The 27,341-nt window shown below is 35.0% G+C and overlaps 1 protein-coding gene across 1 annotated transcript in view; it reads right to left on the reverse strand.

Annotated features, from left to right (window-relative positions):
• Positions 1-8,998: 8,998 nt before the first annotated feature.
• LOC150077612 (terminal uridylyltransferase 4-like) overlaps positions 8,999-27,341 on the reverse strand; it is a 753,631-nt gene continuing 735,288 nt past the window's right edge. The window contains exon 24 of the mRNA XM_090385959.1: positions 8,999-9,664. Coding sequence (XP_090242085.1) covers positions 9,126-9,664 — 539 coding nt within the window. The 3' untranslated portion in view covers positions 8,999-9,125. The remainder of the gene's footprint in view (positions 9,665-27,341) is intronic.

A 27,341-nucleotide genomic window follows, 5' to 3' on the forward strand; every position in this document is an offset into this window, starting at 1 on the left:
CACACTGCTCAGTAAAACATATGCCCGTTTGTTGGAGTTAAAGGGGAACCACAACACAGGTTGACCAGAGCTATAATCCATGTCGAGAATCTTCTTAATACTCTAACTGGCTATGGAAAGCATACTGACTAGCACGACTTCTTGGTATATGACTGCAGAGGTTTTACGCACACCGCTAACATTGTGAAATGATAATCTCTTTCACCCTTAATTTGCACTTTATAATTACCTAAATTGTCTAAAGGCTAGAGGTGAGAACAATGCATACATAGTTGTCTCTCCTAATCTGTTCGTTACATGGAAATTTTCTTCATTCAAAGGAAACTATTTAAATTTAATTACCAAGGAGCTTTCGCTATTCTTTTCTAGTTACCAAGGAGAATAAAAAAAAATTTGCTGTAAAGAAGTTTGTTAAACAGTGGTCTGATTGTAATTAAATCAAAAATGAAGCAATTTTAAAATACATAATAAATCGATTGCACCATTAAAATGCTGGGAATGGAGCCCCACTCGTCCCAACGTAATTTCGGCTCTGGATATTCAATAATTGCATTCAGGATTTCATTTGTAAAATAAATGATCGTCTCGACAATGGGCTCACAAATCTAAAAAAAAAAAAAAATAAAAAAATAACAATAGGCTCTTGCGAGCCCACTATAGCTCACCACTGAGCATAACCCCTCCCCCTTCCTACCCTTTCTATACACATTGTACTCCCCAAATTCCAATTTAGCACTGCTTATATCTCTGTGACACCATGTCTCTGATATCCCAACAATATCTGCCTTTGATGCCTTGATCAGCACTTCAAATTCATCAAATTTATCTACTATGCTTCTAGCATTGGTGATGCACCTGTTCTTACTCTTTGTTACCCCAACACAGTCCATGTATTTATTTGTTCCTTGATGACTCCCAGCAGCTCTTGAAATCCCCAGCGACTTACTCTCTAGGCTGCTGCTTATTACAATAGAAACAGTGCAAGAATCACTTTTCCCTCTGCCTGCAGCTACTGTTAATCTTGTAGTCTGTGAATCCCCCCAAGCTAGCAGTTTTTCTGACCCACCTAACACTGTCTGAGACCACAGTATTCACCTTTACGAAAATAAAAACCCTTCCCTTTACCCTTGACTCTTGAACACTGCCTTGATAGCATCAGCAAATATTCTTGCACCCTTTCTATTTAAGTGTATCCCATCCCTGTAGAAGCAATCTCTCCTGTTAGCAAGCAGACCAGGCTGAATAAAATTCAATCTCGTGAGCCTTGCACAATCTCTCTATTAAAAAAAAACCTGCCTTCTAATCATGATATAAAATTCTGGGGAAGAGAGTCTACATATCATTATTACAGGGGGGGGGAACTGAAGCTATGATTTCATTGAGGCTGATGTTCTCTAGTTTATGCCCCTGCATGTGGCAAAACCACCATATTACCATGGAAGACAGTATAATGGTACTGATAACACAATGAAATCAATGTCTAAACATTACACATGCTCACTTTTAATCTGTTGCTTCTCTCAGCTGTTTATTCCAAAAGTCTATATATTTAATGCTCCCATATAATCTATGATAATTACGCCATTTAACTGAAAAACAAACTGTAGCATCACATGGCAATACAAGGTACACATGCTTAAGGTGCCAGAAATTATTGTGTAGGATGTAGCAAACAAATTTCTCGCATCTTTTTTTATAATGAAACTGCCACTGGTTTTTGAATCACTCTTTTTTATATGTGTACGAATGTAATCACAGTTAAGTGGTAGATTTTAGTTGTATTGCTGACTGCTCTGATCATGCCCACATTTTTGACACAGGTTACTAAATAGGCTATCTGAAAACATGTCTTCAAAGATATAACCTGATGAAATGAGAATGGCATAAAAAAAATGCATATTTAACAACAAAAAAAACAACAACAAAAAAAAAAAAAAAACAGAAATTAAATTAAGAAATTTTTTTATTATCATATTTTATACTACAGTATTTACAAGGACATGAAGTTTCTGATATATACTAGATATCAACACATGGATGCTCATTATCTCACTTCACATAGCTTTTAAGTTCAGCAAATGTTTCACTATTTCAAATGTTACACAAGTCTATTATATACTTGACACTTCTGAAATAAAACCAATACCAACATACAAAACAAGCAGCATTTGTGTTCAAAAAATTATTCTGTGATGTGAAAAGCCAAAGAGTATGCAGCTGTATTATTTTAAAAGTATATAATAATTCAATTAAAAAAGTAACACGAAATCACACTTTCTATAAATATTAAGAATTTTCATAACATAATCATTTTCACAGGAGTTGATTTAAGGAAAAAAGAATTTTGAAAACATTTTAAAATATTTGAGAATTCTTGCTTCCATTATACTAATCATCTTACATTTTAAGTGAGCTTGTATTTGTCACTGAAATTTTTTATTACCTGGAAGGTATTGTTTTAGCATTGTATTTATCAAAGCAAAAAACACATGCTATTTTATTTCGTTCTCCTTCCAGCTTTATGTTATAGATGGGCAGTTTTTCATAGCTGAAGAAGTAAATTAAATGATGCATAAATATCACTCAGTGAAAACATATATACATAAAAAATATATATATATATATTACTGGTTTCTATACAATGCAAGTGCTTTTCAAAATTAGTTTAAAAGATAGTACACTGGATAAATAACATTTATATTTTAATTACACATGAATGTAAATATAAGAATTGGGAAAGGTAATTATAGCAATTGGATAAGAATCAGTGATTATGCTATAAATTACATTACTGCATATCCTGCTATAATGCACCATCTTACAATGTGTGTGTTTAAAGTTATGTGAATATTTATTCGATATACCTTGTCTGCCATTATACACACAAAACATTCACACACTGTCATGTTATACTGTTTCTCACTAGTATCATTTTAGTATGATTGTCCATGAGTGCATGTTGCATATTTTGTGTGTAAAAATTCACACAGAGTTCCTATATATGCATATTCTTATTATTAATACTGTAAACAATGAGTGCAATAAAAAAACGAAGGGTGGTTAAAAAAAAAACCAAAACGCATTAAATACTGATATATATATATATACATATATGTGTTTTAAAGTTTTGGCAAAAATGGTTTCAGTTTCCATCATTGAAAGTTGTGTGTTAAAAAGAAAATTGATGTGATTAATCTGATTACAGATTATTTTAGGGGGGGGGGGGAGAGGGAGAGAGAGAAACAATAAGCTAGGCAACTAACCTTACATTCATTTTATAAAAAAAATTGACCCAATACATGAAGATTCCTTCCCACCCTTCCTCTGACTGAAAATTTGCCATCTAAAATGAAATAATATTGTGTATGTTTTATTTCACTAAATTTTTATTTAATAAACTTTGAGTTTTAATATGTTATTTACCAATCACAGCATATGTACTGTACAGTATAGATAAAAATAAGTCTAAAATTGGGGTAAGTAATGACAGTTTATAGCTTTTATGGAAGCTATCCCGATTGTTTTTTTAATTAGTTTTTTAATTAGATGAAACTGTGCATGCTATAGAACTCATGCATACTATGCAGTTTTGTTAGAAAGTACATTATGTATTATAGCAGGATGAGCTGTATATGCAATTTTTTTTTGCAGATGATTTCAAAATATTATTGGCTCTCTTTAAAACAAAAGAAGATCTACTTCTTATATGCTGGTCCAACTTTTGTTCATCTAAATTCAAATTTTCACAGAAAATGTTCTCCACTCATGGTATACTAACAGTTAGAAGAATTAAATTTAACTAAATTTAATTAGTTCAACCTTATTTTTCAAGCAAAAAAACAAGCTTAAGAAAAATTTAAAGGCAATAGCTAGATGAATGAATTCACACTTATGATATAATATACACTTATTTCAGAAACTTAAGTGTAATGACACAAGTAAAGGAATAATACAAAAAAAAAAAAAAAACCTGCACTAAATAGGATTCCATAATCTACAGCTGATTTTTTATTTATTAATTAGACCTGCTTATGGTAATGATATAAAAATGATTTAAATTTTCTAAAGAAACTGGAGTAATTTCAAATCAAAATTACCTAAATCAGATTGATGTGATGTGTGCCCTCTGTGCACAATACTTCTATTGTGCACAGATGGCAACATTCTGAATTGAATGTTGATACCTTGAATGTCACATTCAAATCAGTAGTTTAACAGCCTGAGGGGCTGCTCTTAGGGGTAATTCATTTAACTTAAAGAAAATGATTATTTTTTTAAAATTAGTTCTTGCATTAATTCAAGAAATTTGTACATTACTGATGTTAATTTATGAACAAATTATGCAAACTATTTTAATTCCATGAAAAATATATTTTGGGATGTACAGATAATGGCTGTAAGGCATATATAAAATGCAAGGCTTCTTTTATGTGATTTTGTTTCTTATAAAGTAAAATGTATAGTAATTAACATATGTAGACTGTTTATGTTTTGTAAATCCCCTCATGCAGATGCATTGTGGGATGTATGTTTGTATATGTTTGTGGTGATAACAAAGGAATTAATAAGAATAATATGTTCCATGCTCATGATATGATACATCTATTCCTGAAATTTACTTTATATAATGATTCAAGAATTTTTAAAGCTGAAAGAATGCTTTAAAAAAAAATCAACAACTGATGATATTTTAAGGAGTCCTTATGTGCTGTGATGTAATGACTAGATCGTGGATATAGCTTAGCTTAAATTAATTAGAGAAACTGTTCTTACAAAATAGAAATTTTTAAATATGAACTGGTGTTCAGGCACTTCAGTCAAAAAAAAAAAAAAAAAGAACTAATTAATTACTAGTTGTAAGTAATATATTTTTAGATATTCTACAAGATAATCACTTAAAAGAAAGCATTTCTTCTCTTCATGGCATCTTTCTGCAACATGATATCCCTATAGCTTTTGCAGTATATACTGTTTCAATATCCATGGTTACTCACACAGATTGATAAGAAATTTATATTATTATAGTAATCCATGATGCATTGAAATTGGACACTATGATGATTAAAGTACTTGGGAGTTTCTTTGCGAATAGTACCAGTGGTACTTACAACCTAACAATATAAGATGAATGAGTAAGTTATTTATCATTCAAAATGCTATGTTGTTTTATAAACCAAATTTAATTTGGTTTAAAACATATTAGTTTAACACAGATTAGCTAAACTTAAGTTAGTATAAAATTGCTTTCACTGTTGGTTCATGATTTTAAATATTATTTTAGTCACATAACAACATAAAAACTAAGAAAGAGCCTTTCTCAAGTGGGATAGACCCAAGTTTCAATGAATGCATATCCACTGAGGATGGAATAGGCCCAAAAAAGTATGACTAATTTTTAATATTTTACAAATTTATAGTTGTTCCTTTTTATCCAAATTTGATGTTTCTCATATATAACTGTAAGCTCTTTAGAGTAGTTAAACTTGCCTTTTCAAAAATTTTATTCTTTTTGTTATATTTCAAACAGTGGATTCAACAAAATATTATTTTAAGATAATTATTAGCTCTGTTCTCTTCTCTATTAGAGTATTTGAGCTGTAAGTATTTAATTGAACTTAGCAGAACAGAGCAGAACAAAATGAAACAAAAGCATGCATCCTGGACAATTAATTTTTTAGCTGCTCTCCCAAAATACTTTAAAAAATGCAAAAAAATATGAAAGGTAATTAATAATTACCAACATGGGATAACAGTAAACAGCCAAGATTACGTTGTAATCTTGGCTTAATAGTAAACAAGCCAAGATAATATCATATTCAGCATTAATAATGTTGTACTTTGTACTTAGTTAAGAGCAGACTGACTCCATGCAGCTAAGCAGTGATTGCTACTGGGGCCAAAACTGTTGGGAGCTGCTAGGGCCAAAACTTGTCAGTCTGATTCTTTTGGTGAAGCAAACTACAAAGAATGTCCCACTATTATCTTTTGTGAGTGTATTAAAACAAGAAAAATTAAAGAAAAGGAAGGAAAATGCCATCATATATTTAAGTTTCTCATTGAATAATTTATATTTGCATAAGTTTATTTAGGAACCTGTTTTATATCAATAAACTTTAATTCCCTAGTGGTCACAAAAAAAAAAAAAAACAATAATAAATAAATAAAATAAAATAACACATGCAGGTGCACTCAGTTCACCGCTCAATATTTCTGGAATAAAAGCGAAGAAATGGTTTAAAAGTGCACAACTTTTAAAGCAGTTCATTATTTTACATGAAATATTGGATGTAAGAATTAAAATACAGTAAGTAACAACAGGTCTGCTTTCCAAAAAAAAAAAAAAAAAGTATTCATTTCACTTCACTTCACTTCACTTTCAGCAAAAGCAGCGACAGAAAAAACCCAAAACCAAAAATTTTAAGCAAACACTATGGACAGACACCAAGGTAGGAATTAGTAATGCATGAGGGCATGCATTTTAAAGAAGCTGAGTTTTCACAGCCAATTTGCTTTCTAACATAATCAATGATGCAGATTAAAGTTGAGACCACATTGGAGGAATATTAAAATTCATAATCTTATAGATTTTTTATTGTTTTTCTGTATATGATCAACCAGTATGCTTGCAGTTAGTTACCACAACTGAATCTGAGTTTGCAAGCAATATATTGTTTGAAGATGATGCTCCTCATCATAGCACGTTTCATTAAAAGAAATAAGAAATAAGGAAAAACTGTGTAAAAAAAAATTATGGAAACCTACAGCTAACCTAGCCAATATTTTATATATATTAAAATTAAGTAACAGTGATTTACTAGTACAGGGCCATTACAACCCATATCGTGAGAATGTTGCTGAACCTATATATAAAGTAAAAATGTTAATAATAATTTATATATTTCCCATAAAACTTTTCATTTTATGAGAAGTTTTGTGGGAAATATACAAAATATAGTGATAAATATGTATAGCTGTATAAAACATTAAAAAACGTTACTGTCATATTTCAGAGTAGTTTTTCACATTTCAAAAAACATGATTCTAAAATGAATGACATGAATTCATGTATTATTAATATGATGTCAAAATGAAATATTTATTGTAGATATATTCATGCATAACGAAAAGTATTTTAGTGATCACATTATAGAAGTTCAGAAGGAGAATCTAATAAAGCAGAATGATCTTCATCAGTGGAAAAAAATAAAAAAAATTTAAAAAGCTCTAATACCATTCTTTTGTAATTTATTGATAATCAAATCTATTGTGGATCAAATCTATTGTATCAAACTATGGAATGATTTCTAATTTATTTATTTTATGCTGTCATAACTGTTGTATGAAAACTGTAAAATTATCTCAAGGAAAATTTGATTTTCAGAAAAATTAAAATAATAGAGCAATCAATATGCTTAGTGATAAAACAACATTACCAAGACAGCTAATTTTCAAGTTACATTTTTGGCACTGTTTTTTTTTTTATTGATGATTATTCGAATTATCTGTATGAGAAAATATTAGAAACAAAAGAGAATAATATTATAATTTTTATCATAAAGAATTCTTGCTTTCTGATTTAATTTTCCAATAAGGAATTTTTTGATGCAAACTTCTTTGAAACAGTTTTGGAAATGTGAAACACAAGGATTAAAAATATCAGATTTAAATGAAACTATTAAAGTGTGATGAAATTTTATTATTGATCCCCAAATTGAGAGTTTTGTATAAAATATGATTAATAAGTCCCTTAAAAAATAAATTTAAATAATCTACTTCGGTAAAATAATGTGAATGACCAAGACAACTTAAGGTGCATATCAGATTTCAATCCACTCTGAATAAATAAAATTATAATACTAAATTAGAAACAATTTCACATATACATACATTTTTTTTTTTTTTTTTGGTTCTGGAGGAGAGATTCTTTAGTTCTGCAGAAAATTTTCTATGACAGAAATCACAAGTAACAAATGAAAAGTTCCACCCATCTTAATGCATCAATTCACTCATGAGATAAATAATTCAATTAACCAACTTCCTAAACAGACTTAATTTGTGTTGCAGAGGTGAAACTTTTCCAAAGAAAGAAATCAAGATTTTTTTTTAGTCTTTAAAAGAGCAGAATTAATATTTAAAATCTGTTCTAAAAGTGTGCACAAATACCTCAGAAACATATATACACACCAATATGCAAACAATGTCACCTTTTCTTATGATACTACTGATATATGTGCACAAGCACAACCTACACATGCAACAGGTTTATAGTTATATATAAACTATACACTGCCATAGGTTTATAATTATAAAATATAAACATCTGCTGTTATATCAGACATAAAAAAATATTCAAACTACATTTTAAAAATATACAGAAGTTTTAAGTATTTCAAGGGCAAGCAGTTCTAAAGTAATTGTGTTCTGGGAGAGAGAATTTTCAAAATTGTGTCAAAATTTACATATTTATGATCATTTTATGTACAGCCACCCATCCCCATATTAAATTAGTAAAATATGAAAAAAATATGAATAAAAATGTGTGAAAATTTAAAGATATGGTCAATTGTTTACCGCCAATCTCCAAAAACCAATATGTGCACATATATATTTTAAGAATGTTCTCAAGGAAGCTGTAACTAATAAACAAACAATATTTGAATACACAAACTGCATGATGACTACTGAAGCACAAAAAACTACTTAAAAGCAAAGAAAATAGAAATTAAGAAAAATGACAGAAAATACATATTTTACATTTGCCTTTTACCAACAATTCTTCTCACCTTCAAATAAGTAAAGATATTAATATGAAACAAATATTGTGCATTGTATAAATACACATTATTATATTCAATGAAAAATGCAGTCCATATATAACAAATGGGTCCTTAAAACAATCACATACTTTAAAAATCAACATTTAAAACCAATTTTAATACTCCTATAAAAGTCACATTTAAATTTAACCATGGGAAATCCATTCTATAATCCCCTGCAAACTCCACTTACTGTAACATAACCATTTATGTAAATTGGCAAAACGTTCTGCATCTGTTGTGTTTTGGACAATTCATAATCATTTTGTGAAGGGTGACATAATTAATTTATATCATACCACAACAGTATTAACATTTTCTGTATGTTTGTGCACGAGTATGTGAACTTCTTCCTGCCATCTTTGTTTGCTGCTCTACAGTTCTGGGCATAGCAATGCTTACATTTGGAATAGCTGTTGACCGTAAGTATGACCCATCAAAGTGAGGATGACTCAAATTTTTTTGTTGATTTTTATATTGGCTGCTATTTTGTGGATGACTCCAGGTTGCTTGTGGAACAATGTTTATATTCTGTTGTTGATGATGTGGATTTTGTACCAGATTTGTTGTGCTCAGCTGACAAAATGAAGGTTTATTATGAACTGCAGAAGAAAATGGTGGGATATGGGAAGACTGTGGTGAATGTGACATTGATACTGCTAGAGAAGAATGATTAATTATTTGTTGGCCAGGATGTTTGCCTTGTTGCCAACCAGCAAACATGCCCATTTTTACTTGGCTTGTAGCTGGTAAAAGTCTGTCCACTACAGTTAAAGGTGGCTCAGTTTGTCTCCTTTCTCGTCTCTGCCTAGGACTGCTTTGCTGATGTTCTCTAGCATTTGTTGCACCTGCAATTTTTAGGAAATGAAATGTTATTTACTATACAACAGAAAAATCAAATTAAGCAAAACTATACTAGGCATTCAGTTTTCTTAAGAATAAAGAGGTGATATGAATACTATGCAAATAGGGTGTAAATTAAACTATTTCAGTAATGAGACAGAGAAAAAATCTGAATTCTTGGATGACTGCTACTTTGCATATAGATGTTTTTAAGTTAGGAATACTAAAAATGTATTCATACAGATTAACTAACAAAATATTTTAGCACTGAAAAAAAATATAATAAAAAGAAAATGCAAAACATGCTCAATTTTTCTACATAAAAGTAAAAAAAAAACAAAAAACAACCCATTCCTCTCTCAATTATTTACTTATTCATTTATTGTCTGCTACTGCAACCAGTTTGAACTTCCAAAGTATGCTGCACAAGAGCAATACAACAATCATGAAATGATATTGGAAGCCATTACTTACAAAGGGCATGGTTTAGTTATCCCAACAGTTGTCTCAAAAAAAAAAAAAAATAGGTTGGAGGTGAAGTCATCAAGAAAAGATGACTGTCTACAGAGGAGGAATGGGTAAGTAAAGTACAGACCATGTGCTGAAGGTTGCACACAAGACAGTTTCATTTAATTATCCAAATAAGGTAAATGTTATGAGAGGCTCAAGAAAACATAAAAACACATTTGTTGTCTTATATAAAATATAAAACATATTTCAATTTAAATTTTGAGCAAAGCTTCTTAAATGCATTTTAGAAAACTTGATCTATGCATATTTATTTATGCAAGATAACAATTAGTAGTTTATAGATGATATGATAGTTATGCCAAAAGTAATGCACAAAAGCTGTTAATTTAAAATGAATTTATTTTATAACATAATTTACATTAAAAACATTCAATGTAGTCTTCTTCATAAGCTATGACTGATTCCAAACGTTTGGGTAATTTTTGAATCCCATTTACCTGTCTGCTGGAAGTTAAGATATCTGATAAGTTGGGCATGGCTGCACTCAATGCTTCTAAAGACAGAAATCTTTGTCCACGCAATGGTTCCCTGAGCTTAGGGAAGAGATCATAATCCCAAGGACCCATATCAGGATTATAAGAGGAATAAAGTAATGCTTCTTCCATTGAATGACAGAAGAACATGGAGAGCTGAACTTAGTTCATCTCTCTGTGTTCTTCTGTAATTCCATATTTAATGTTCTTACACTTGTTTTTTTATGTTTCTTACACTTGTTCATTTAGATTTTTTGCACTCATTAAAATGAAAAACTGCTGAATTATTCCACTACACAGTTCTATTTGGAGATAAACTCAAGACTAGTTGATAAGATCATGGCTACCTTCTCCTTGCTACTGTACTGCCTTAAGGGTGCCAGTGGCACCGGTTACATACACAGTAGTCTTTATTTTTTCAATTAACTCAACTATTTAAGGAAGAACTAAATAAAATATTTCATCAAAATTGTAAAACCATTTTTGAAAAAATGTAATTTTCAAATTAATCTTCAAGTAAAGTTCACTGATCTTGGCAGGTAGAAAGTTCAGTTTTCGATAAAAATCACTTAAAAATATTAGTAAAGAACAGCAATGAGTTTTTGAAACAGTGATTTTGGGGCTCCGCTTCTGAGTGGAAGCACCCATCTAAATGTGCCACTGCATTTAGATGGGTGGTTCCACTGAGTTGACTGCTGCAACTTCAGTTCAGAATCAAAGTCATGTGTCCATATCTCATAAATGGCAATGATGCATTTTAAAAACTCTGCACCTTCTTGTCGGTAATATACAAGTAACTGCATTGCAATTTCTTTATACTTTGATCACTGTTCATCTGACAGCAAATGTGGGATCCATCAGCTTTCCATTTTTGTAATACCTCAGTTAAAAATTCAGTGAACAGATGATTTTGATCTTCCAGATTCATTGGCTATTTCTTCATAAGTTACATGTGCCTTTCTCTCCAACATGTTACTTCTCATATCATCACCAATTTGGAGAAAGGCACACATAACTTATGAAGAAATGGCCAATGAATCTGGAATATCAAAATCATCTGTTCACTGAATTTTTAACTGAAGTATTACAAAAATGAAAAGCTGATGGATCCCACATTTGCTGTCAGATGAATAATGATCAAAGTGTAAAGAAATCGCAATGCAGTTACTTGTATATTACCAACAAGAAAGTGCAGAGTTTTTAAAATGAATCACTGCCATTTATGAGACATATGCTGCACCAATCAAAAAAAAAATTCCAGAGTTACAGAGAGAGAGAGAGAGAGAGAGAGAGAGAGAGAGAGAGAGAGAGAGAAGAATGATGATATCCAGCTCAAGACCCTGAGTTTGCCAAGCCCATACTCACCAGATATGAGCATCTGGGGTAACTCTGAACTGAAGTTGCAGCAGTCAGCTCAGTTCCTAACACAATTTCCTTTGGAGACAATACACTTTTGCTACAATTTGCAATGGATTGATTTCAGCTATGAAGAAGGTTTCTTTTAGGCCTCCAGGAATGCATCCACTGTAGCATTGATGGCCACTGTTGGTGGGAAAATGGGTGCCAGAGGAGCATTTTTTCAAATTAGGAAAAAAGTGAACGTCTGATGGTGAACATAGGGGATGGTGTAAGATTTCAAAGATGCACTCATGAGCCATCCCAGTGGCAATGACAGATTTGTAACAAACAACTATACAAAGAAATAGAGTTAACCAGTAAATAAGAATGTCTTCTAATGGGGAAGGGGGGATTAACTTTCCAGATAGTGACTGGAACTTGTGGGTTGGTCATTCACACACCAGCAAGGCTTTTGTGGATTTATTAGATGATTCTTTACTACAGAAGTTTAGAGAAGCAGCAAGGGGAAGTAATATTCTTGATATGATTACACCACTCTGCATAGTTTTTGATGATTGTAAATTAATTGCTGTTTAACTCAGTTTTTTATGCTGATTTCAGAAATGTTATTCATTTTTTTTCTATCACATACTGTTTTTTTCACAATTCACTTTAAGCTGATGTCATGAGTTGTATTATTGAATATATTAACTTAGAAATGCTGGGAATTTATAAACCAAATCTTCATATGTTGGCAACACTGCCTTCAGTCATTGGTTTTGTGACCACAAAAGCTCCATGCAGCAGTGTTTATTAGTGAGCTCAGTTTATTCTTGAGGTTATTATGTCAAACTTGTGCAAAATTGAGTAAAATGTCTTCATGCAAGTGTTTGACCAATCCAAACTTATTTTGTTATATCTGTGGAAGTTATGTTGTCCACAAGCAAAGACAAAATATTATAAAATTTGTAAGAATTGTGTACAGGAACTCCCCGACTTACGTAATACTCGACTTACACAAATTCGACCTTACCCAAGTTTTTGCTGGCCAGTGCAAACTGAAAAAAATATGGAAATGTATTTTGAATCTGTAGGGATAAAGGGAGGTATTGTGAAAATATTGTAATGTGAATGCAATAACATGTTTTTTTTTTTTTTTTTGCAATTCGTTCCAAGTCCTTGGAAGTTGAACATTTTGCTATATTACTAAGCTATTTACCTCTCTCAAAGATCATATTTATAATGGATATTGCACTGCACTTTCATCGTTATCATATGTTCCCATTATAAGAATCAATTTTAACGCCTTTGTGACATTTTTCTAAAGCACATTATTATTATTATTATTGCTCCTCTTATATTATTTCTCCCTGATTGGGGATTCCACCTCGTGACGGTATTGCTACCAAGTACACAGGGTGTCTGATGTTACTGTTGTTATGTCTGATGTTACTGTTGGTCAAGGAACTCTCTGACAATCCTACAGGTGTTCAGGATTGCAACTTTCTGGAGTTCCTTGTAGGTGTTCGCTGGGAGACCTATTGCTGCTAGGCTGTTATGTGGGGTCTTTGGCACCATACTTGTGGTTGACACGATGATTGGGATGGTCGTTACTTGTTGCATATGCCACATCTCTTTGCTCTCTCCTGTCTTAGGTTCGTGTACTTCCCGATTTTTTCCCCATGGGTTTTCTGCAGGTTGCCAGTGTTGGGTACCACTATGTCAATCAGATAGGTAGCCTTTTCCTTCTTGTTCACAAGGGTTATGTCCAGTCTGTTGTGCAGGATTGTCCTATCTGTTATTATGGCGCGGTCCCAGTTCAGCTTGTGGACAGGGGTCTCTAGTACTGCCTGGGGTTTGTACTTGTAGTACGGTACACTTTCTTCGATCAACTGGTATTTCCTTGCTAGCTTCTAATGTATTATCCTGGCTACCTGTTTGTGTCTATGAGTGTACTCAGTCTGGGTGATCACTTTGCATCCCACAGTGATGTGCTGGATTGTTTTGGAGGCCAGGTGGCATCGTCGACATGTGTCATTTAACACTCCAGGCTCCTTGGTGATGTATTTTCTATAGTTCCTGGTGTTGATTATCTGATCTTGGATGGCGAGCACGAATCCTTCAGACTCGGGGAAGAGCGTCCCACTCGTGAGCCATGCATTGGAAGCAATTTTATCTATGTGACCCTAATGGAGATCAGTGTAGTGTCTGCCATGGAGTGTCTTCTCTGCACATCTTTCTAGCTTCACTTGTACCTCCTGGTTGAGTGGGGGTATACCGCTTGTCTATCTTCCTTATGGCCTGGTGGAGCGCTGCTGTGTGTTTCTGGAAGTAATCCTTCAGGTTAATTATCGATGTCTTCTGTTGCTCAATGAGGTCTATCAGGCCCCTTCCTCTTCCCGGGCAATTGTCAATCTCTCCACGGCAGCTCTCAGGTGGTGTTGACGGCTCTTGGCTGTCATTATCCTTGTCTTTCTCATGATATCCTCCAGCTCGGTGTTAGTCCAATCTATGACCCCAAAGGAGTATGTTAGCACTGGGACTGCATAGGTGTTTATGGCTTTAACTGTGTTCCCTCCGTTCAGCTTTGCTTTCAGCAGGCTTCTGAGTCTCTGATGGTATTTTTTGGTCAGGCAGGCCTTAATTTCCTTGTGCTGTAACTGCTGAGCCTGCATCATCCCCAAGTATTTGTAGGCCTCTCCCACTGCCATGGCTTCGATCTCTTTACCACTCTGCAGCTGGTAGTTTCGGTTAACTAATTTTCCCTGACGCAATCCGTGGGCCTTGCATTTGTCTAGACCAAATTCCATCCTATATCCTTGCTGAATTCTTCGGTGATCTGGAGTAGTTGCTGAAAGTGCTTCTCGGTTCCTGCATAGAGCTTGATGTCATCCATATACATCAAGTGGGTGAGGGTGTACAGGTTCTGCCTTTCTTCTTTGAGGTTATATCTGTACTTGCTACTGTTGAGCATGGTAGATAGCGGGTTAAGTGCTAGACAGAACCACAATGGGCTCAGGGCATCTCCCTGAAAGATTCCTCTCCTGATGGGGTTGGCCTGGTTGTGATGTTTTCGACCTTAATGGTGGTACTCCATTTCAGCATCGTTTCTCCTAGGAAGTTTGTCACTATCGGATTGACTTTGTAGATTTTCAGCGCCTCTATTAGCCAGCTATGCGGCATGGAGTCGAAGGCCTTGTGGTAATCGATGTAGGCTGTGTACACGTTGCGGTGCTTCTTATATGCTTGCCCCATAACTGCAGCATCTATGGTTAATTGCTCCTTGCATCCTTTGCTGAGCCGCTTGCATCCTTTCTGCTGTTTGGCCATTATACTATGGCTCCCCAAGTGGTCTGTTATCTTTCTGGTTATGCAGCTGGTCAGGATCTTGTACACTGTTGGGAGGCAGGTGATTGGCCTACATTTCACTGGGTTTCTTGTATCTTCATCTTTAGACTTCAGATATGTGATTTCTTGAGTGAGAAACTTCGGGATTGTCTCTGGGTGCCTTATCATTTGGGTGAACTACTCTGCCAGGTGCTTGTGTGTGTAAGTGAGCTTCTTGTAACAGTAGTTGCGGATGTAATCTATTCCTGGAGTTTGAGCGTTGTGAGAGTTCTTAATCGTCAATTTTACTTCTTTTTCTTCTTCTTCCCGAATCCCCCATCCTCTCATTTCTTGCGTTCTAGTTCTATCCAGGTGGCTCGGCTGTTATGTTTTACTTCCCTGCTCCATATGTTTCCTCAGAAATCCTCAATCGTCTTCTTCTTGGGTGGTCCATTCCCTTGTTTCTTCTCCAATATTCCTGTAGAAACCTCTTTGGTCCTCATCGAAGATTAGGTTGTTTATTTTCCTCTTGGAGCTCTCTTTGTATCGGTGTAGTCTCTTGCTGAATGCAAGGAGGTTCTGCTTCAATGTATCCAAGTACTCTCCTATTCTCTGATTTTTTGTCTCATGTTTGCTGTGGATGCTGTCTCTCTCTCTCTTGAGGATGCTCTTCACTTTTCCAATTAATTTCTTACTCCTATTGCCCCATTGGTACTGGGTCAATTGGCCTATCTTGACTCTTAATTCTTCTATCTTCTGCTGAAGTCTTCTTTCCCAAGCTGGTGGTTCCTTCTGTTTTCGGTTCTTCTGCTGCTGGTCTCTCGCTTCTCTTCCATTAATCCTCGTAGCTGCTACTGCAGCACAATATACATGGCTGTGTGGATGGCCTCCAGTATTGCACCATTGCTGTCGAGGTAATGTGGTATTATGTGCCAATTCAGGTGGTCTGCGACTCTCCACAAGGTTCTATTTGGTCTCTGCTTCAGTATCACGTGAGTCTTTGTGGGGTCTATTCCTTTGAATTCTGTTAGGGCCTTCTTCCACTCGTCCTCTATTCTGGATATCATGACCTCATCTGTTTCCACTTCAGCTGCTGTGGGTTGTATCTACCCTTGCTCTTCTGCCTCTGGTTTGGCGGTGGTATGTTCTTCCTTCTCTAGTTCCATATTCTTTATCCTTTGTAGATGATCGCTCATGTTGTGCTTGATTTTTTCCAAGATTGCAGGGGCTATTAGGTTCTTCGTGACGATGGTTCTTCTCTGGTCTGGTATTAGCTGTTCGGTGACCTGAATATCCGGGAATTGTTCCAGCCACTTGGTATCTAGTCTCGCCCTGGTTGTCATATCGGTCTCCACTTTTGTTATTTTGTAGTATGCTTGCATGATGTACATACAGTGAAACTTCTCCTAACAGACACCTCTCGTTAACGGACACCTCTCTACAACGGACATTTTCAAATTCCCCAACTCACCTCCATTGGTTTTAACGTGTTTGCAGCTTCTGTCTAGCGGACATTCTCTGTAACGGACGCGGACAGGCAATCTGCACTGTTTCGTTTAGATTAGCACTTATTGATCTCCCCATAACGGACAGCGGGCAAGCTCACGGCCCTTTTTCTAAGAACGTTTCTTCCACGTATTGCCTTAATCGTGTGTTTATTTTCTCTTTCCGATTCTTTGAATTTTTATCAAGGTTTACGTCGTGGTTCTAAACCCTTTTTCAAGAATTTTAAGGCACGTGTAAAACTTCTGATGAATTCGTGTGTGCATGGGGGGGGGATTTGGTCGGCCTTTCGTCTTTCGAATTTCAGTTTTCAGTTTTGTTCAGTGTCGTGTGAAGTGCACAATGTCTTCTCGTAAACATTTAACTTTAAAAGATAAAGTCGAACTCATTAATGCGTTTGATCGGCAAAAAAATAGTGTTCGCAATCTCGCTGCAAAATTCAAAATCGGGAAGACACAGGTAAGCGACATCCTAAAGAAAAAAAATGAACTGCTCAAACAATTTTGGCAACACGGAAATGATCAGGTTCAAAAATCATTCCCGAAAACTGTTGGACTTCAAATTGACAATGTTACGTATGAGTGGTTTTGTCGCGCACGTGCTAAAAAAATTCCCATTAATGGGCTTATTATTAGGGAAAAGGCTATGGAGGTTGCGAAATCTATGGGAGTAAATGAGTTCAAAGCTTCTGTGGGATGGCTAGACAAGTTCAAAACTTGGCATAAAATTTCTTGGAAAACCGTAAGTGGTGAAGGTGGATCTGTTGATACTGGGGTTGTAACAGAGTGGACCGTCAAATTGGAAGATTTATGTCGTGATTTTGAAGCTAAGGATATTCACAACTGTGACGAAACAAGGTTGTTTTTTAAAGCTCTTCCTGAAAAAACAATGAGTCTAAAAAATGAAAAGTGCCAGGGCGGAAAAATTTCTAAGGAACGCTTGACTGTACTATTGTGTACAAATATGCTGGGAGACTTTGAACAACCTCTTGTTATAGGAAAACCACAAAATCCTCGTTGTTTCAAGGGCATAAAGTTGAATCTTGCATGTTGATTGGAAGTCTAATAAAAAGGCGTGGATGACACGAGATATCATGAGCGAATGGATAAGTCACTTTAACCAAAACATGATTCGTCAAAACAGAAAAATTATTCTTTTCATGGATAATGCTGGATCTCACCCGCACATTGAATTGTCCAACATTCAAATCATTTTTCTGCCACCAAACACATCTGCAGAGTGTCAGCCCTTGGATCAAGGGATAATAAAAAATTTTAAACTTCACTACAGAAAACGTGTTTTAAGACATCTCATTGCAAACATGAACGATGTAACATGTGCGAGTGACCTTGCAAAGAAAATCAGCATCCTAGATGCGATTCAATGGATGTCCTCCTCAGTAAACGCAATTAGAAAACAAACCGTCGTGAACTGTTTTGTAAAGTCTGGCTTCTCAAACGCAAAAATTGAAGTTGTGAACAGCAATGTGGAGCACCAAGAAGAACAAGAACTTCAACATCTATTGATAATGTACGATACTTCCGCTACAAGTGACCCTGGCTACAAAGATATAGACTCGAACCTCACTACAGAAGATGGTGCTATAGATATCAACGACTTTATCATCAATATTTTTCAAGAAGTTCCTCATGAGGATGAAGAAATGGAAGGAGGTCATTCTGTCGAAGAACATATTAACGGAGAACCATTGATGAAAATGGAAGAAGCGCTTATACAAATTAATCGTTTAAAAATGTTTTTCGCCGCTGAAGAAGATACTGAAGGAATTTCGATGGTTTCTTCACTCCAAACAAATATTGAAAACAAAATAATCAGCCGGAAGAAGGTGCAGAAGAAAATAAGTGATTACTGTATGTATTTTTCTTAAGATCAAGTCATAATATGTATAGCACAATTGTATGTATATTATTTACAAAAATATTGTGCAAAATCTCCACTATATAATTTAATTTAATTTTACATTAAACGTTTTAACGATTTTCTTTATCTCTTGTGTATGTAATTGTATATTATTTACAAAAATATTGTTCAAAATCTGTATTTATGAAGATTTAATTTTACATTAATTTAATTTAATTTAATTTTACATTAAACGTTTAACGATTTTTCTTTCTTTCTTTTTTTTTTTCCTCCCTCAGACTTCTTGTTAGCGGACACTTCTCTCTAACGGGCACATTTTCGTTCCCCATGGCTGTCCGTTAAAGGGAAGTTTCACTGTATTCATTTTTATGCTCCACTTCATACATTGGCGTTTCTCCCTTCCTGGGTGGTCAGTTGCGCAGGAAGCCCTTCCAGTTGGTAGGGCTGGATGGTCTTGCCCTTCTTGTGGTAGCCATATGGAGGACAGCTCCACTCGCTCTACTGTCTTCCTTGGGAGATTGTCTCTGATTTTCTGAACTGACCCCTCTGCCTAAGGCCTGAATGCGAGTGACTTTATCCTGCGCCACACTCGATGCATTAAGATTAATATTTCTCTGTGACATCATCCATTATTGGAGGTGGACCTGTTTAGCTTCGGCTTATGTCCAGTGGTATTCTCGCGAGTGATGCCAGATGGCACCACAATCTGCCTTAGCCGCCACTCCGACATTGGGATGGGTAGGTCGCTTGGAGCAACTTTCACGATGTTTATTTATTTTATTAATTGTTTATTACTATTAATTTATTTATTATTATTATTCTAATTTCTTCTTATTATTATGCTGGTCTCCCAGCGTGATGGACCGCGTTCGCTTTATTGTATTGTATTATTATTAATAATAATAATACAATACAATTTATTTTTTTATCAAGAGAATTTGTTTACAATAAATGAACTTGTTAAGAAAAGTAAATTTCTTGACAAGTTGTAATTCTTCATTTCCAACAGTTTTTGCATACAAATTTTTTATCTAAAAGAAAGCATAATGAAATCACAACACATAGTATTCAGCACTGCAAACAGAGATAGCAATTTATCTGCATAGCAATTCTAATCTACTGTATTATTGGGTATCAAAAATTTTCTTATTAAGAATTTTAATTTGGAGCTAGAATAACTTCTCCTGAGCCTGAAATCTACACTAGCCAACAAGTTATTTATTATATTCATTGTATGCCTATCTCCAAATCTATTTAGTACCCTAGGGTGAGGCAAAACAATTGCTTTTGGGTTCCTTAAATTATGTGTGAGACATTTCTTTGCAGATTCAACTCTTCAAAAATAGTGTTAAGATTTTTTAAGATTAAATTTAACTTCAGTTTTTGAACTGGATAAAGTATTTTATATTTCAACAAAAATTGCCTTCTCTTATTCAGGTCATTCCAAAAGTTTGTCCCCATTAAAAGTCTCAAAATCCTGTTAATTAAGTTGTTTATTACCCTTATTTCAGTTATATTTGCTCGTGCCCAAACATTTACTAAATAATTGAGTTGGGAGTCCACTAATGCATAATATAAGGTAACTTTTGTTCTAAGATTTAACTTATTCTTAATGTAGTAAAAAATGTACACATAAAGTCTCATTTTTTTGTACAAATTTGTTATATGCATTGCCCAACTAAGACTGTAGTCAATCCATAACCCAAGGTAACAATGATTTGAAACTTCTTCCACAGTTAGACATTTGCAATTCTGGAAATTCTGATCATGTAGGCATTCATGTTTATGTAATTTAATAGAGGGATGAATGTCCAAGGTTTCATGAGGAGGTCTAATTACCAAAAATTGTTTTTTCAAAGCTGAGTGCTAATTTATTATCATGCAACCAAGTTTGTAAATGTATTACATTCTACTGTAAATCTTTAGCCATTTTTGCCAGGTTCTTTCCAATTGTATATAAGATTATATCATCTGTACATAAATTTTTATAAAGGAGTTTATAAAATTTTTTAATAAAAATGTTTATAAATGACATTACTTCGAATAAGTCATTTATATAGATGTTGAACATGATTGGCCCTGCACGAGTGCCCTGAGGTACTCGTGCAGGGCAATAATAATAATAATAATAATTATTATTATTATTATTATTAGCCATATGGTGCAAGGAAGCCCGAGGCTTATGCTGCATCAGCCAAAAAAAAAAAAAAAAAAAATTCTGAATTATCCTGAGAGAGAGAGAGAGGAAACAGAGAATTTCTGGAGGTCACGACCACAAAACAATAAAACAATTTGCACTTTCCAGTTTATTGGGCTTTTCTGTTAAGAGCAATCTATTATAAACAGGTAGTAAACTTGATCTTATTGCATTTGCGATAATCCCGATAACTGGTATTCTGTGGGTTTTTATGTTATTATATTATGATGAAATGTGTTCCCCTTCACTGAAATCTTCAATCATACAAAAAACGAATTTTCAGAAATTTCCTCTTCATTCCTATCAGTGCAATGATGAAGAGAAAGCAACCAATGAAACGTGGTGGTAGTGTCAGGAAACGAAATAAAATTGATTTAGAAATGAAGATGATTAATTAAGAAGTACAAAGCAGGACAAAGTTTGTCATCAATTTCAATGGAATTAGGTCTTGCTGCTTCAACAGTGAATACTATTTTAAGGGACAGTGCGCGTATAAAAGAACATGTTAAAGGATCAGTGCACTTAAGATCAACAGTGATCACAAAACAGCGTTCAGGTGCTATATTGAAGATGGAACAGCTGTTAATAACATGGGTGGAAAATCAGTTTCAGAAGCAAATTCCCCTGAGTCTAATGATCATTCAAGCAAAAGCAACAAGTATTTATAAAGATATTAAGGATAAGTATGGCGAACCTCAAACCAAGTTTGTGGCAAGCAACAGGTGGTTTAAAAGGTTCAAGCATTGTGCTGGTTTCCACAATGTTAAAGTATGTGGTGAAGTCGCCAGTGCCGATTCTGCAGCTGCAGAGGAATTTTGTGATGTGTTCGAAAAAATTATTGATGAAGGCGGCTATTCTACAAAGCAAATTTTTAATGTCGACGAGACTGCTCTGTATTGGAAAAAAATGCCGAATTGAACATACACTGCCGAAGAGGAAAAGACAATGCCAGGTTTCAAGGCTTCAAAAGATAGGGCCACGTTCTTGCTTGGGGCTAATGCAGGGAGAGATTACAGATTAATACCACTGCTTGTGTACCATTCTGGAAATCCTCATGCATTTAAGGGCATCAATAAAGCCCCCCTACCCGTGCATTTCCGATCGAACCAGAGAGCATGGATAACAATATCTCTTTCTGAGGATTGGTTTAAATGCTGCTTCATTCCCGAGGTTGAAAAATATTGTAAAGATAAGACGTTCCTTTCAAGATTTTTCTTCTATTAGATAATGCTCCTGGACACCCTATGCATCTAGATGATTTCAATTTGAATGTGAGAGTCATATTTCTACTGCCAAACACGAATTCACTCATCCTGCCTATGGATCAGGTGTTATTTCGAATTTAAAACATGCTATTTACGCACAACATTTGTTCAGGCATTATCTGCAGTAGACAATGAGAAAAATTTTACGTTAAAGAGACTTTTGGAAATCTTACAATATTTACCATGCCATCTTAAACATTAATTAGCCCTGGGCAGAAATCACTAAAAGTTGTTTAAAAGGCGAATCACACGAAGAGGTTATAGATAAGATTGTAAAGGTTGCAGAACTACTTCAGTTGGAGGTTGATGCCAAAGACATGGAGGAGTTAATAGAAGAAGAAGAGAAGGAATTATCTAACGAAGAACTTATTGACTTGCAGGCAGCGATAGTGAAAGAAGAAAATGCTGACAAAGCTCAAGATGAACCAAATGAGGAGCCGAGATGCTTCATCATCAGAGAGATGGCAATGGCATTTCGTGAAATTGCATCGGCAATGGCGAGGTTTCAGAAGATGGATCTTGACAGTGAACGATATGCTTGCTACAAAAAAATCTATGATGAAAAGAAAAAAGCCACTGTCCAGTCATCCATTGATATGTTCTTTAATAAGGTTGAGCGACCGACCCCTTCTAAATCTCCACAGCCATCAACCTCCGCAGCGGTGTACTTATCAGCTGAAGACATCGATTCTGGCAACGATGCTTGAGAGGTAAAACTTACTGACGTTATGCCTGTCTCCTCTCTTTTTTTTGTAATTTTATAATTTTGAAATTTTTTTAATTGCATGCTTTTGTAATTTTTCCTATGCACGAGATAAAAAATTGAATAAATAGAATAAATAATTCTATTTACATGTTCGTCGAACATTTCTTTTTTGATTCAATCAATTCAGTGAGCACAGTTGTGAATGCTGCACAAGCATGGGGAAAATTCCGACTTACGCAGCATTCCACGGAATGCTGCTCTTACTTAAGTCGGGGAGTTCCTGTACAATATAGATAAAAAAAATTCTGTAACATGTACATAATCTGTCCTGCTGCTAGCATATTTAATGTGTTTTACATTTGAGTCATCAGCAGGCGTTAAAAACGTTTTAATTTTCAGATATTAATAAATTGTTCATGACTAAATACACCATCTATAGTTGTTCCATTACATGTAGTATTTATTGAAAGATCTTATGACATGTTCAAGTTGAAAAATGTTTTCATAAATGTGCAGAACTCTTTTCCAGCCTCAGAGTTTAATTGTAAAGAAAAAAAAATTACATTCAATCTGAAAACACCATGTAACTTGAAACCGGATGCGTTTTTGGCATTTCCCAGTTTCTGAAAGTTTTTGTATCTTAAAACTTTAATATTTTTGTTTCTAAATTCCTTAGCTTTCCAATGATATGCTATAAGTCCATATTATCCCGTTTATTAAGTGAGAAAATTTCCTTGATCACATGTTCATATTTTCTACTATCCTGGAAAAACTATTGCAATTTTCAGAGGTTTGAAAGTTTTTCCTCTAGTATAGAGCTAAGATGAAGCTCTGTGCAAAATTTCATTAAATTTAGTCCAGTAAAAGATAAATATTTTTGCCATCATACAAGTATGATTGCAACAATACAAGTTACAATAATTCACTTCTGGAGGAAGCTGAAGATGATGTCACTTCCGTAACCATTTTCGCATGACGGTTTTTTGTTACAAAATTTTTGGAATAACACCAATAAAAACGTTTTTAACATCAATAAGTTGCAACTATCCCGTTGAAGAATGTTTTCATAAATGTGCAGAACTCTTTTTCCACCCTCAGAGTTTAATTGTAAAGAAAAAAATTACATTCAATCTGAAAACACCACGTAACTTGAAACTGGATGCGTTTTTGGCATTTCCCAGAGGTTAATTAATTAACCTACTTAATTAAATAATTAATTATGTACACAACGAATAAAAAGTAAAAAAAAAAAAAAAAAAAACATGTTATTATGATTACTTACATAATACAGTATGAACTATATTTACATGCTGTATCACATGAGGTTAAATTTACTTGGTTTGATTTTTATGGCGCAAAAACAACAAGGTGAAAAAGCGTGCGCCATGAAAAAGGTTCAAATTCAAGAAAGATAAGACTGGTAACCTTTAAAAAAGTTACGAGGTTAAATTTACAATAATATACACGAATGGCACTCATACCTTCTCTGTGGAAATGCATTAATGTGCTCTTGTTTAACGATGTGTGGGTATGGTGAGACTGCCCCCACACGTAGCAAACGAGTTTTGTTGTAGCATAGGAGAGCTTGGCAGATGGTGCGAAGAGAAGCACGAGCTTCTTCTTATAGGTTTTATTGGTGCAGAACTTATTCAAGTCAGGTTGAGGTGCTGTACTTCTGTTAGCATTTGATTTGTGATGAATCAATCTGAGATATGAAGTCTCCAATGCTTTGTGCAGAGCATCGGGGTTGACCGAAATTCTGGCTTGGGTATTTGCCAGTAATATGAATCCCAAATGGATGGTGTTGAGATTTGGTCTGCGACCACCTTAACTGTGTCTACCAGTTGCTGTATTTCAATAATATCATGTAATTGTTGCATCCCCAGTGAAGTAGCTAAGGTTGTAGTTCTGGTTAGCCCATTTAAGGAGCCAGAATTCTGCAGCAAGGATTGGCTTCTTTGTTGTAGTTAATATACCACAATGTGAAACATAATCATAGTTATAATAGTTCGGACTGAGGTAACGAACTGGCATCATCCTTATTCCATGATTCTGATATTGCAACAAAATTGTGTTATTTTATTATTATTATTATTATTATTAATAGCCATATGATGCAAGGAAGCCTGAGGCTTATGCTGCACCAGGAAAAAAAAAAAAAAAAAATTTTTGTGGAAGAACAAAATCAGAACTGTTAGTTAAAAATGTTCTATCTCCTAAAAGTGTAGAAGACTTTGTGGATATTCTTAATGATCCAACTAAATGCAATCAGTTCTTTTGTGTTGCTACAGTTTAGAGTTGTTGTTGTTATTTAGGATCATTAGCAACATCCTTCATATTTGGTGGTCATGAGCTCGAACCCCGGTCTAATCAAGAAGCATGTATTACGCACTGCTGCTCCTGCCCACCTGACTACGGAGGCATCGTGTTGCTACAGATGCTTCAAATAAGGGTAACAGAAAGATTTTTCCCATATGCATTAGATATTTTGATCCTACTAAAGGTATAGAATATAAATTGTTAGGTGTTGTTGAAAGGGCTGATGAAACAGCTATTTCTATATCTGAAATGTTAGAGAAGCTTGAGGCTTTTCACCTTAACCCTAAATATATTTCTGCGTATAGTGCTGATAATGCAAATGTATATTTTGGAAAATATAAATCTGTTTTTCAGTTGTAAACAAGTTATCAAGCTATTTTGTTAGTTTAAAAAACCAAAATATGACAGCGTGACAGCATTTGAACTAGGATTAATATACCACAATGATTATATTGATTGTTGTTGACAAAAATTTGTCTGAGAAATGAGGGTAAAATGTGTGTGTGTGTGGGGGGGGGAAAACAAAACTGTTGTCGATAACCTATAGCTTATTATACACCGTTGGAAAGAGCTTGACAAGTAGGTTTAAAATATTTTTAAAGTTAAAAATGGCAGAGCCAGACATGAAAATGTGAGTAATTTTTGTGTCCCTTCCCTTCTATTTCCATCACTAATGGAGCTAAAAATTTAAAAATCACATTAGCTATGCGCACCTTCGCCACAAGATACCTCCAACCGGCTGCTGACACCCTTCCCAATGCTAAAATTATAGTCGGTGCAGACATGAACTGCTGGTCAACAATGTAGCATGAAGAGTTCCTTGAAAATTCAATGTTGACAGTGTTAAACCAACCAAACAATTTGACCAAATTCAGTAATACACTGCGGGAGGGAACATCACTAAGAATACTACCGACTGGTCCGTTCAAGAGGCACGGACAATGTCCAATCATCGAGCCATTACGTTCCAACTCAACAGATCACTGACTAGGGTACCTGAAACTAGACAAACCACTCGCACATATGCCATTTCCAAAGCAAATTGGGAGCTCTTCCAAACTACCTTAAAAAGCAGCATACAACAGAGACAGAGGGAGCTTGAGCGCCTCGAAGATCCAGATCACCTCCAAAGCAAGATAACAGAGATCATAATGCAAACCAGCGACATCACTATTAAAAAGAAAAATCCAACCCCTGGGGCTGTGCCCTGGTGGAACCTAGAACCGCACCGACCCCAGAAAGAAGCATAAACCAAAAGAAAGGCCTTTCAGCGGGCCAGATGCTCCTGGCTGACGGTGGAGGTTGAAGTACTCTGACAAAGCTACAAAGAAGCAAGGAACACTTACACAGCCCAAATCAGAAGCTGTAAACAGCCATCTTGGGGGTGCCTGGTCTCCACTACGGGAAAGAAGAACCTCTGGGGAATCGTCTACAAACTGACCACAAATAAACTCCCCGAGGGGAAGTTATTGCCGCCACCATATTGACCCAAGGAGGCATGTCCACAACCTGGGAGCTGGTTGGTTGGTTTTGTTTTTATTGGCGCATTAGCTACTGAGGCTATAATGCGCCACCACAACCTGGGAGCAGACCATTTCCAATATCCTGGACACAGTCTTCCACCTGGCTATACAATCAGCGACAATAAAGCAGATCCAACTCTGCTTAGAAAATGAAAACTATCAAACAGCAATGACAGAACCTCACTTCACTGTGGAAGAGCTCAACAGTGTTGCCACCCTCATTAGGGGAAATAAATGCCCTGGACCGGAACTTTTGGAGCACGAAATCATCAAAAAGACAGTAGACTGTGCCCCGAACCTGTTTCTCAACCTCTTCAACCTTTGTCTTCACTCAGGCACCTTCCCAACCTCATTAAAGAAAGCAAACGTCAAACTAATTCTGAAAAATCTGACCAAACCACCACACCTCCCAGACTAGTAGAGACCGACTGCACTTCTCACAGTTGCAAGTAAACTATTTGAATGCCTCCTCTATGGACGAATACAGCAATATTATGACAGGGCTGGCCTGGCCTCATCAAACCAATTTGGCTTCAGGCGGGGGTCGCTCAGCCATGGATGCCTTAACCCAGCTACAAAAACAAGTAAGAAGATGCACCAAGAAGTATTTTCTCGTGAT

This window comes from Mastigoproctus giganteus, chromosome 12 (genome assembly GCF_048544385.1).
Source record: "Mastigoproctus giganteus isolate SK-2022 chromosome 12, ASM4854438v1, whole genome shotgun sequence".
NCBI lineage: Eukaryota > Metazoa > Arthropoda > Arachnida > Uropygi > Thelyphonidae > Mastigoproctus > Mastigoproctus giganteus.